Source organism: Gekko japonicus, unplaced genomic scaffold (assembly GCF_001447785.1).
Source record: "Gekko japonicus isolate JY-2015 unplaced genomic scaffold, Gekko_japonicus_V1.1 scaffold900, whole genome shotgun sequence".
Taxonomy (NCBI): Eukaryota; Metazoa; Chordata; class Lepidosauria; order Squamata; family Gekkonidae; genus Gekko; species Gekko japonicus.
The window spans coordinates 354,363-367,906 of NW_015160864.1; the positions used below are offsets into that span (position 1 = coordinate 354,363).

The 13,544-nt window shown below is 46.6% G+C and overlaps 1 protein-coding gene across 1 annotated transcript in view; it reads left to right on the forward strand.

The window, feature by feature from the left end:
• TYR (tyrosinase) overlaps nucleotides 1–13,544 on the forward strand; it is a 71,376-nt gene that overhangs the window by 13,027 nt on the left and 44,805 nt on the right. The window contains exon 2 of the mRNA XM_015421974.1: nucleotides 8,383–8,599. Coding sequence (XP_015277460.1) covers nucleotides 8,383–8,599 — 217 coding nt within the window. The remainder of the gene's footprint in view (nucleotides 1–8,382; nucleotides 8,600–13,544) is intronic.

Genomic DNA, 13,544 nt, shown 5'->3' on the forward strand with positions numbered 1-13,544 from the left:
CTGCTACAAAAAAGCCCTGGGTAAACAGAATAAGAAGCAAAAGGTGGGTGTGGCTGGATAACCACACTTCTGGTAACATGGGGGTGCGGCCTAATGTGCTAGTGAGCTGTGCTGTCATGGGTGTGGCCTAATATGCTAATGAGTTTCTGCTGTTGGGTGTGGCCTATTATGCTAATGAGCTCCTGCTGGGCTTTTTCCACAAAAAGCCCTGTGAGGGTCCATCCCATGATCTGAAAGAACCCGCTCAAAACATTGGAACTATTGAACCCCAGGTCACCAAATTACTAGAGGTGTGGGGGGTGGAGTTTGGGGGAGTGGCGGGACCTCAGCAGGGTCTAATGCCACAAAGCCTACCCTCCAAAGCTCCTGTTTTCTCTCGGGAAACTGATTTCTGTAGTTGGAGATCAGCGTTCATTCCAAAGATCTCCAGGCCCCAACTGGTGGCTGGCAACTCTAGACGTAGGTTGGGCTATGAGACTAGCTGGCCAAGGAACGTCTGCTGGACTTCACAGTGAAGCAAGGGTTTGAGCTTTAGCTTCCCAACTCCTGTTCTGATGCTCCGACCACTATAGTGGTTCCTCTAGTTCACCCATTTGTTTTGTTTTAAGTGCATGCCTAAAAATGTGATATGTGAATGTAATAAACCTGAGTTCGCAAAACTGGTTACCTTGCAAGCACACTCCTGAAGGGAAAATGATTCATTGACATTCACTGCTGTCCATACACTCACTAGCGAATCCATGCCTCACCTATATAATAAGTAAAATGGACATCAGATGAGTTTTTATTTCTTATCTTATATCCCATCTTTCTCCTCAATGGGGACTAGGGTTGCCATCCTGCTGATGGGGGTGGGGTTTTCCCCAATTTCTGGGGCCCCAATCAGCCTCTGGCCAGCTGGCCAATGGGGGGAGCTCCGCCCCGAAAAGCCCCACCATGCCTAATGTCACCCAGACATGATGTCATCGCACTGGGCACGTTGTGTGGGGGACACTCTAGCATTTAGTGAAAAACTCTATGGTGACCATAGAGTTGACCATAGAGTTTTTAGCCAAATGCTAGAATGTCCCCTTCATGATGTGCCCAGCATGATGACATCACTTCCAGCTGACATCATTGTGCCAGGCATGTCAAACCTGGGTTTCCAAACCCTAGTCCAACACTTTAACCATTTTAATTTAATCCTGAATTACAAATTATGAATCTGGATTATGAAAAACCAGTTTTTTTAAAAAATCACTGCTTTACAATCTCCTTCAAGACAGAAAAGTATAGCGGGGCAGGAAATGGTGAGGGCCAATGATGAACTATGTCAGCCACAGCCCGGGTTTAATCCAGCGCACATGCATGTTTTAAATTCTATTCTCTCTACTCCTGCAGCCAAAAGAATGAGTTCTCTGATTATTTTTCGAAATATTTGAATGCTTACCGAATATTCACCCCAAATCTCCCTTTGGCACCCCTAGGAGTGGCTGCTTCCTTGAATTTGACAGATATTACAATTATTTTCCTATATTTGACAATTATCATGCAGTGGTATATTAAGATGTGACATGAAAAAGGGTATTTTGGATTTAGTATATAGTGCGTCTCATAGGCCCCCTGACCTGCATAGCTGAGGTTAGCCTGGTCTCATCAGATCTTGAGAGCTAAGCAGGGTCGGCCCTCACTAGTAGTTGGATGGGAGACCTCCCAGGAATACCAGGGCCAGGACTCGGAGGCAGGCAATAACAAACCACCTCTGGGTGTCTCTTGCCTTAAAAACCCAAAGGCTTTGCCATAAGTCAGCGGTGACTTGATAGCACTTTCCACCACCATGGCATTTCATAGGCAACATGCAATAGCATTTAGTAGGTAGTGATTTTTGCTCAGGAATGGGGTTGCCATTCCCAAGTTGGGGGCAGGGGATCCCCTGGTTTTGCAGGCTTCTGCTGCCTGATGGGAGGAATTCCTCGCCCCCCCCCAAAGCGACATCACCGGAAATAAAAGTGATATGCCTACACACCTAGAAGTGACGTGGGCAGGTTGGTGATGATGGGGAGCGACACTCTAGCTTTTGGGCAAAACTCTATGGTTTGAGGCTGATTTTACCACAGAGTTTTGCCCAGAAACCAGAGTGTCGCCCCTGACGTCATCAGTGTGCCTACGTCATCAGTGTGTCAACGCCACTTCTCGGTAATGTAAGCATGTCACACGACATCACTTCCAGCTCCCAGAACTCTCCCCCCCCAATCCCCTGCTGGTGTTTCCGTCGGACCTGGCAACCCTACCCAGGAATGATATTTAGTTTTCGGAAACAGTTTAAGAGATGCTGTATTTACTTAAATATTTATTTAAATATTTATACCCCATTTTTCTTCCCCACAATATTTAGTTTTTGGAAGCAGGCAGTCTCTGAGATTCCCTATTTATTTAGATATTTCTACCCTGCTTTTCTTCCCAATTGGGAAGCTGTGGAGTCTTCTGAGCAAACATTCTACTTTGTGAGCTACTGGCATTACAGTTGTGAGCGAGCGACTTGGCTGCTGCATCAATTAGTTTGCTCTGGAGCCCTCCTTCCTGAGCTGAGACAAAAGTGTGTGAGCCGGAGGCTAAAAAACTGTGAACTAGCCCACACTAACTCAGCTTAGAGGGAACACTGCTTCCAACAGTGTTCTCCCTTCTTTACATCTTGTTCTCACAACTGCGGGTTAGGCAAATACAGAGTGACTGGCTCAAGGTCACCGGCGAGCTTCCATGGCGGAGTGCAGATTTCAGCCTGGCTCTCCCAGATCCTAGCCTGTCATTCTAACCACTATGCCACAGTGAGTTTCCATTGGAAATTTGAACAGTTCCACTTAACCTAAAAATACATGAATATCAAAGCTCCAATGACACATTCAAAGTAAAAAATTAATTTGAGATTTCACATTAAAACCTCGAGTGGCAAAACCGGAATTTTTGCAAGCACGTTTTAACCGTAACCAGGATGTGATGTAACGGGGGAAGAGGCAGGAGGAAGTTCCCCTTGCTTATGTGTCCCAACATATGTAAGCGATTGACTCCCCTTACCCCACTTTATGCATGAGCGGATATCAATTACCTGTGGGTTCCTCCATCACCTCCTCCACAGACAAACCAGGCACAGGGAAAGTATAGGTTTCAATCCTGTTGCCTAAGTGAGCCTCAATGAAGACTGTATTGCTATGGAGAGCCTGGGGGCAACACAGTGTGGGGTGGCAAACAGTGTGGGGTGGCATGCGACATCCCCAATGTCACTACATCACTTCCGAGTACAATGCAGAAAACCATAGAGTTTTGAGTGATTCCTGGAGCTACGCTTTGTCACTTCCAGGTTATACCCAGAGGTGATGTAGCAACGTCAATGATGTCACTGTTTCCCCCCCTCTCCACACTGCTCAGATTGGTAGTGCAAACAGAGCTTGCCAGCCCTCTGCCAGCTGAAACTGGGCCTTGCCGATGGCAGCAGGTCCCTGTTGATCCTGGAACAGGAGAAGGAGTGAGGGCACGATGGAGGCGATGGGCCAGACCATTCTGCTCAGCCCATGGAAACTTGCAGGGCTACCAACGCCACGTTGAGAAAATCCTAGAGATTTGGGGATGGAGCCTGGGAAATAGGGTCGCCAGGTCTGGGTTGGAAAATACCTGGAGACTTTGGGGGTGGAGCCAGGAGGGGGCGGGGTTTGGGGAGGGGAGGGGCCTCGTCATGCTCCAATGCCACAGAGTCCACCCTCCAAAGCAGCCATTTTCTCCCGGGGAGCTGATCTCTGTCAGCTGGAGATGAGTTGTAAAAGCGGGAGATCCGCAGGCCCCACCTGGAGGCTGGCAACCCTACTGGGAAAGGCAGGGTTTGGGGTGTGGGAGGGAGCTCAGCAGGGGTATAATGCCATAGAGTCCACCTGCCATGAACCGGTGTCTTGTACAATGTTCCCTCTAAGCTGTGGAGTCTTGTGAGCAAAAGTCCGACTTTGTGAGCTACTGGCATTAAAGTTGTGAGCGAGCGAGTTGGCTGCTGCATAAGTTAGTTTGCTCTGGAGCCGTCCTTCCTGAGCTAACACAAAAATGTGTGAGCCGGAGGCTAAAAAACTGTGAGCTAGCTCACACTAACTCAGCTTAGAGGGAACACTGGTCTTGTAGTCCTTCCTTGTAACTCTGAGAGAAATCCAGGACCCACCTGGAGGTTGACAACCGTACGATTCCCCAAAGAGGCAGTGCTATGTGCCAACCTATGCCCTGGGGGTGGGGTTGGATTGCAAGCCTCCAGTGGCACCTGGAGATCTGCCGCTCTTAAATTGACCTCCAGACTGCAGAGTAGGGTTGCCAAGTCGCTCGGACTCACCGGCGGGGGAGCGTCGCCGGGGTCCGGGAGCTGCCGATGGGCGCGCCGCTAGAACATCACAGGAAGTGACGCACAACACAGAGCATGTTGGGGGCGTGGCCCCAATCATTGGAGGGAAAACCATAGAGGTTTGCCTCCCACGCTTGGGGCCACGCCCCCAATGTGATCTACGTGGTTGCATCACATCCTGTGATGCAGCCACGCTGCGCTTCAGGGGGCGGGGTTCTTCCCGAGGCCCGATTCTGCGGCGGTGGAAATTGGGCCTCCAAAGTGGGGGTTTACCTGCCCCCCACCCCCGCTTGGCAGCCCTACTGCAGAGATCAGTCCCCCTGGACGAAGTGGCTGCATTGGAGGATGAGCTCTATGGCATTAGGCCCTGCTGGGGTCCCTTCCCCCCCTAAATCCCACTCTCCCCAGGCTCCGCCCCCAAAATCTCCAGAGCTGGCAAGTGGGGGGGGGGCTGTTGTTACAGGGATCTCTTTGGACGTCTTCAGAAAATGTAACCAGAGTAGTTTATTCCAATATCCTTTCTCTTTGCATTTTTAAACCCCATGCCGTTGTGTTTTGAGGCACCATTCTTCCTCGGGGATGCTGCATTCCTTTGCTGTCTCTGAAAAAAGAAAGCAGAAGAGCGAGCCAGGATTGCTTGAGAAAGTTTGATTATTTGAAGCCCACCGGGGAACTGCATTGATTTAAATTTTGAAGAGGACGTTTATTATAAGAAGCAGCTATTCTGGATCACATCCTTCATTGCTCTTTTCTTTCTTTTTTGTCGTTCCCAAGAGATCCTTTTAAAGCAGCCGAGAGGAATGTTGCCCTCACCAGTGAATGGAGATAAATTTCCAGGCCTCGTTCAAAGTGCTGCCAGTTACCTTTAAAGCCCTTAATGACTTGGATCTTTCATATCTTATGAAAAAACTTTAACCTGTATATATAGGCCTACACAAACACTTAGAAAAGCAGAAACTGAGCCCCGTAACTGCTTCTTCCCTGAGTAAGATCTGTCAAGGTCTGTTTCTTTTACTACGGTACTTTGCTTCAGCCACAGTTACTGAGAAATGTGTCAAAGAAGTAAAACTTTAAAAAGAAATGGAAGTCAGTTTTACAGTTGACTTATTTGTGATAAAGAGCAGAGCCTTCTTGGTAGTGGCTTCATTAAATTTCCATTCCCAGGGAATTTGAAGACTTACATTTTATTATTCTTATAGGAAACTAGGGAAACAATTAAAGCAGATTCAGTAGGCTGTCAACCCCCTGACCATAATAGCACAGGCCAGCCAAATCTTGTCCGATATTTAGGGTTGCCACCTCCCGATTGGAAAATACCTGAAGATATGGAGGGGGGGGGTCCTGAGGAGGGTGGGGTTTGGGGCAGGACAAGACTTCACTGGGGCATAAGGCCATAGAGTTCAGTCCACCTTCCCAAGTAGCCGTTTTCTCCAGGTGGACTGATCTCTGTCGCCTGGAGATCAGATGGGATCCCAGGAGATCCTCAGCCGCCACCTGGAGACTGGCAACCCCACAGAAATCATAAGCTGAGCAGGGTCAGCCCTGGTTAGCACACGGACGGGAGACCACCAGGGACGTCCCGGGTTGCTACGCAGAAGCAGGCAATGGTAAATCACCTCTGTTCATCTCTTGCCTTGAAAACCCTACAGGGTTGCTGTAGGTTGGCTGCGATGTGATGGCAAAAAGAACAGAAAAGGGGCAGTGGCCAGGCGTCAGATGCTGCAAATTCAGCTAAGAGGGTCTGAGTCTTGGCATCAAGATATACATCACTTCCTTGGTCAGGAGCCATGAAGATTAATCAGAGGGGCACCAGAGTGCGGATGGAGTCTGTATTCTTGCCTGCGTGCTGCACAGCATTGTTTTCAGTGGTGTACCCTCTGATATACAATCCCATCTATATTCTGCTACAGCTAGTCATGCATACAAGCAGGGCTCTTTTTGTAGAAAAAGCCCAGCAGGGACTCATTAGCATAATAGGCCACACCCAACAGCAGGAACTCATTAGCATATTGGGCCACACCCCTGACAGCACAGCTCATTAGCACATTAGGCCGCACCCCCATGTTACCAGAAGTGTGGTTATCCAGCCACACCCACCTTTTGCTTGCTATTCTGTTTACCTTGTTTGTTGTCAAAACCCAGGGCTTTTTTTGGTAGCAGGAACTCCTTTGCATGTTAGGCCACACACCCCTAATGTAGCCAATCCTAATGAGTTTCTGCTGTTGGGTGTGGCCTATTATGCTAATGAGTTCCTGCTGGGCGTGGCCAACTTGGGAGCCAGCCGGAACTCCGTTCCTGTGTGTTCCTGCTCCAAAATACCCCTGCATACAAGGGCTTGAGCAGAATGGGGTTTGTTTTTTTTACATACTGATGCAACATCCAGGTGGGTATTTGATAAAGTGTGCGTGCGCATGAAAGCTCACACCTTGAATAAAACCTTGCTGGTCTTAAAGGTGCCGCCGGACTCGAACTTTGTTCTGATGTAACATCGTCTGCCATCCTCTTGTTGCTTTTAATGGTTAATGGGCTGTTGTGTTTTGCTTCACGTTACCGGATTAGGGATGCCAACAATCAGGTGGTGGCTGGAGATTTCCAGGCATTATGACTGATCTCCAACAGACAGCGATCAGTTCACCTGGAAGGTGAACTCTATGGCATTATACCTCACTGAAGTCCCTCTCCTCCCCAAAACCTTCCCTCCTCAGGCCTCACCCCCCCCCCAAAGTATTTCCCAACCCGGATCGATCAACCCTATACTGGATTTTTTAAAACTGTTGAATGCTTCCACGGGGGCCTTAATTGGGCCACGTAGCAAGAGGTGCATAAAACATACACGTTACAGACAGCATTTTTCAATATTTAAAATAGATTCTTAGTCTGTTTTTCATGTGTATCCTGCCTACTATATTACTGGCAGCAGGGGTCATTTCCTGCAGGAGTGCACAGGAGCGGAGCTCTGGCAGTAAAGAGCCCAGGCGGCGGGCACATGCAACAAGCCCCACCCCCTGCTCCCAGCAGCTCTCAGTCAGAGCAAGAAGCAGCCAGGTAAGTTGCAGAGGGCCCCCCCGGCCCAAAAGCTCCTGCACCTCTTTTTCTATGAAATGACCCCTGATTGGCAATGGTGTAAGGATACTAGCCCAGTGCTGGCAACTGTGTGGGTGGTAGGGTTCCCAGCCTCCAGGTGGGGCCTGGGGATCTCCTGCTTTGACAACTGATCTCCAGCTGACAGAGATCAGCTCCCTGGGAGAAAATGGCTGCTTTGAAGGGTGGACTCTCACAGCCCCACCTATCTTACAGGGCGTCTGTTGTGAGGAGAGGAAGGGAAGGAGACTGTAAGCTGCTCTGAGACTCCGAGCGAAGGGTGGGGTATAAATCCAATCTCCTCCTCCTCTTCTTCCTTCCTGGTCTGCATGGGAGGTAAAAAGTAAAGGTAAAGGTTCCCTTGCTCGAAAGCCAGTCGAATCCGACTCTAGGGTTGCGGTGCTCATCTCCGTTTCAAAGCCGAAGAGCCAGCGCTGTCCAAAGACGTTTCCGTGGTCATGTGGCCGGCATGACTAAACACCAAGGCGCACGGAACGCTGTTACCTTCCCATCGAAGTGGTACCTATTTATCTACTTGCAATTTCTTGCTTTCGAACTGCTAGGTTGGCAGGAGCTGGAACTAGAGACGGGAGCTCACTCCATCATGCGGCAACTCAGGTCTCGAACTGCTGAACTACTGACCTTTCACAGCCTGCAGTTCAGCGTCTTAACTACTTGAGCCACCGCAGCTCAAGCATGGGAGGTAGGGTTGCCTATATAGCCCATGTTTCATTTGTGCTGGAATGCGGGATGTTCCTTCATATTATTCTTTTCTTCGATGGGCTCTATCATGGAGGTTGTGTTGCATATTTTATTGTAGTGTATTGTGTATGGGGAGCAGCTTTGAATGCACTGGCCTGCATGGGAGATATTTGTTGAATAAAGACATGGACCAGATGACAAAGATCAGCCGCCCACCCAAACACTCAATGGAACTTTTTCAACCCCCCCAGGTGATTTGCAGTCGATCCAAAGAGTACAACATTCGCCAAGAACTCTGCAATGGCACCAACGAGGGGCCATTACTCCGAAATCCTGGGAACCACGATAAAGACCGGACACCACGGCTTCCATCTTCGGCAGATGTTGAATTCTGTTTAAGTCTGACCGAATACGAGGCTGGGACCATGGACAAAATGGCCAACTTCAGCTTCAGGAACACTTTGGAAGGTACCTTCTGTCTGTCTCTCCTCTCTGGCGATTGTATGGATCATTGTTATTTCCTCCTTTACCTGCCCCGGGGGGCGGGGGGGGGAGAAAGATTTCCAAATTTGAACATTTGCCTTGGTAATTAATTATATGAGGATGCCTGTAAAACCAGAAACGTTCTGGTTTGATTTCATGGGGTGTAATTGTCCCAAATCACCAATGTCACGGTTTCTCCTGAGTTAACAGAAAAATCATAGTGCAGCTGTGCCCGGAGCAACAGATGAGGATCCAGCACTGCACGTGGAAATATCTCAATTAACATGATCAATGTGTTCTAAGGGCAGCATCCAAAGTGGTTCTTGAGCTGGCCAAGACTGCCGAATTCCGACTGACTCCCCATGCCTTTCAGCTGTAGATCTTCATATCACATAGTGATTAAACATCCTTCCAAATCTGTCCTCAGACATTTGAGCTCCAAGCTAATCAATAGTTGAGAGCCATCAAGTTGCAGCTGATGTATGGTGCCTCCTCAAGGAGTTTTCAAGGCAAGAGATGAGCAGAGGTAGTTTGCGATTATCTTCCTCGGCACAGCAATCTCCATCTTCCTGAGTGGTCTCCCATCCAAGGACTGACCATAACCAGAGATCATTTCAGGGAGATCGCGGAGGATCACAGTTCCCCCAGGTGAGGTATGGGGGGGCAGGGCACATCACGAAGCCAGGGAGGGCCTTCGCGGGGCTTCCTTGCACTCCCGCCGGCCTTGCAGGTCCACCGCCGGGCCCTTCATGGGGCTCGTTTTGTTACACTTCCGGTGATGTCAGGGGGTGTGGCATATGCTAATGAGTTATGCTAATGAGTTCCCCTAGCTCTTTTTCTACGAAACGACCCCTGACCATAACTAACCCTGATCCAACGTGGCTTCTCTTTTGTTCCTAACCTTGCTTAGCTTCCAGACTCTGATGAGATCAGTCTAGTCAGGGCTATTCAGATTTCTGAAAAGTTCCCTTTTACCTGGTCTTCTTTCTGAAGCAGCATTGCTTCATTAGAAGAGAAGAGGAGGAGGAGGGGGGAAAGGAGGAGGAGGGGGGAAAGGAGGAGGAGGAGGAGATTGGATTTATACCCCGCCCTTCACTCAGAGTCCTTTTCCTTCCCCTTCCCAGAGCAGAAACCCTGTGAGGTAGGTGGGCCTGAGAGAGCCAGTTTGGTCTAGTGGTTAAGTGCGTGGAATCTAATCTGTGAGAACCGGGTTTGATTCCCCACTCCTCCACTTGCACCTGACTAGATGACCTTGGGCAAGCCGTAGTTCTGATAAGAGCTGTTCTCGAAAAAGAGCAGTTTCTGCAAGAGCTCTCTCAGCCCCACCTACCTCACAGGGTGTCTGTTGTGGGGAAGGGAAGGGAAAGGAGTTTGTAAGCCGCTCTGAGACACCTTTGGGTTGTGAAGGGTGGGGTATAAATCCAATCTCTTCTTCTTGTTCTTCTTTCGAGAACTGCTCCTGAGAGAACAGCTCTGAAAGAACGTATGGCTGAGTTGATGAGAACCCACAGCCAGGGTTGCTATTACAGCTGTTCCCCGTTTGGCAATGCTCAGTTCCCCTGGAGAAAATGTCTGCTTTGGCGGGTGGACTCTGTGACATTCTACCCCACTGAGGTCCCTCCCCTCCCCAAACCCTGCCCTCCGCAGGCTCCGCCTCCAAAATCTCCATGTATTTTCCAGCCTAGGGCTGGCAATCCTACCCATGACTCATGTATGGCTTTGACACAGGACACAGGGTGGGGACCTGAGGCCCAACCCTTCTACTCCATAAGGTGTGAACTGGTCCTATCAGGGTCTCGAGCAGCCTCTTGTTTTGCCGCCTTTGGGAACTGCCAAGGAGGCTGCCAAGTTCCTGGCAGGTCAGAATCTGTGGCAGGTGGACTTCCGAGCAGATCGCAAAGCGACACCAGCCTGATTTATAGAGTTTCCTCATCAGCCACCTAAAACTATATATTTATTACCCAGTATATTACAGAAATGTTTTCGCTGTGCTTACCAAACATTGATCATTGTGAATGTCTTTGCAAATATGACATATTTATGCAATGAATACTTTAAAATATGAGCTTAGGGTAGGAGTCCCATCCCATTACACTAAATTGGAGTCCTGCCATTTCATATCGATTTATTTCTCATGAATTTGAGCTTTTTTAAAAAAAAACACGACACAAACTCATAACCTGTAATAAATTAAAACTTTCTTGAGCCGTTGCAGTCTGTTATACAGCTCTATAATTTATGTTTGTCGTTTGTCTCCCATGAAGACTTGCAGATTCCACTGCAGCTGCAAAAGATGCATAATATCATCAGCTTTATAATAGATTGTGAAGCTAGCAATTTACATCCCCCCTCAGGGGAAAACCCAGAAGTGAAATAGGGTAGCTCCAGGAATCACTAGGAACTCTATGGTAAAACCATAGAGTTACTCCATGTCACAAGAGTTGCCAGACCCCCTGATGTTGGCAGGGGTCTCCTGCTGCTAGGCCCTACCCCTGGTTGCTGATCAGCTGGCCAGCAGAGAAAACTTACCTGGAGAAAGGAGAAGGCCTAGGCCTCGTTGCTGGCATCGCACAGGATGTGACATCATCACACCAGCAATGTCTGGATGACATTCTGGTATTTGGGGGGGGGGAACTCTGTGGTAGAAGCCAGTTTTACCATACAGTTTTTGCCCAAATACCAGAGCGTTGCCCAGACATTGCTAGCATAATGACCTCACTTCCTGTGCAAGGCTGGCAATGAGGCCTAGGTCTCCATCTTTCTCCTTGTAACCTGGTGACCCTAGAGGTGGACTCTGGCATTATACCCCACTCTTCTCCCTCTCCAAATCTTGCTCTAGACTCTACCCTAAAATTTCCAGAAATTTCCTAACCCAGATCTGGCAACCTTATAAATTCAGATAAGTAAGAACATCCTTTCTGTGCCACTGAAATCAATCCATTAAAAATGACTGGTTTGCACTCTGTGGGCATAGTGCAATGAACTTTTCAGTGCAATGAACTTTTCAGTGCAATGAACTTTTCAGTGTGTAAAAAAGAGGAAGTTATGTTATTAAAGAGGTACTTCCTGTTATCCAATAGGGAACTTCTGTTGTTCTTCCTATTTCTCTGCTACCATTTAGAATGAAGGCCTCATGAACAAAAATTAGATTTTTAAAAAAGTATGTTTCAAGTATTATTTTTTAAAAAATTCTGATCCCTGTGCATTTTGAGCCAAAACAATCATTGTTCGGGACAATATCTTTTTAATTGCATTTTCTTCATATAGATTTTTTTTTGTCTTATGCTATCATTGAGCCCAATTTTTCTCTAGGATGGCTATCATGTATTTGAATGTTTGCACCCTCTCAGGAATTTCTGCTGCCAAATGATTTAAGCAAATATTTGTAAAATGACAACACTTAAGTGGTCAAAATGGAACATGGTGGGTGGTTTTTTTTAATTGTACATGTATAAATATAAAAATATTGCAAAACATAAAATATTGCCAAGAAGTGTTTACAAAATATTATTTAGGCCAGCAAGCGAATGCAGTTAAATATAGGCAATTAAAGGTTTATCATAAACCTCTATCATATTCTGTAAGAAGCAGCAATATGTATAAACAATTTAAAATCATCCAAATATAATTCATGTATTTATTCACTCTATTTATATCTCACCTTTCTCCCCCTTGGGGATCCAAAGATCTTACATCATCTCCTGTGGTCCATTTTATCCTCACAACAACCCTCTGAGGTAGGTTGGGGCGAGAGTGTGTGACTAGCCCAAGCTCACCCAAGCCAGCTTCCATGGCACAAGTGGGGATTTGAACCCGGGTCTCTCCAATCCTAGTCCAACACTTTAACCACTACACCATGCTTAAACAATCACATTATAGAATTTTCACATAGTTGTTGAGGGAAAAATAGATCCTTGCTAGTCGGACAAGCGGGATGAATCTGAAAGTTGAGAGCCAGACACTGAAAGATAATTTCTTTTAAAGAGTTTAGATGGTCAATAAATATTGAACTGATGAAAGACAAAGAAATAATTAATAAAACGAGGGAAATAATAACAGATTTTTTTCGGATAAACAAACAACAAGACACAGCTAGTGAGATAATATGGGATGCCTTCAAGGCTTATATTAGAGGGTGGTGGATAAACCAAGGAGCATGGAAAAGGAAAAAGGAGGGGAAAAAAGTAGTAAAGATAAAAGAAGAAATAGCTGTAGAAGAAAGGAAAATGAAAGAGGATTGTAATAAGAGAATTAAAATAGGTAAATTACAACATCAATTAAATCTAATTGATAATAGCTCAAGAGGTAGCTAAGAAAATAGAAAAAGCCAAATTTTACTACTTTGAATATGGCAATAAACCTTCCAGATGGCTGGCATATAGACTTAAGAAAGACCAAGAAAAGAAAATAATTAGAACCCTAAAAAACGAAAAAGGAGAGGAAAAAGTTGATCAGCAGGAGATAAAATCAATAGTGGAATTTTTTTATAAAAACTTATATAAAAAGTCTGAGGTAACAGAACAAGAAATTTCGGAGTACTTAAATAAGTGGGAGAAGAAGAAATTTAATACTCAGCAGATAGCACAACTAAATGAACCCTTCACTATGTGTGAAATAACTGAAGCTATTAAGTCTGGGAAGAAAGGAAAAACACCAGGGCCAGATGGAATTCTGTTGGAATTCTATCAAAAATTTGAGGATCAATTAGCAGATCCTTTTAAGAGCACTCTGCAAAACAGCGCTAAAACGGAAAAAATTCCAGCCTCATGGAAAGAAGCAAGTATAACATTAATACATAAGCCTGAGTCGAAAGAATCAGTAATTAAGAATTATAGACCAATCTCTCTCTTAAATGTAGATTACAAACTATTTACAAAAATTCTAGCGAGCAGGTTGAAAAGAGTTTTAGTACAAATAATCCATACGGACC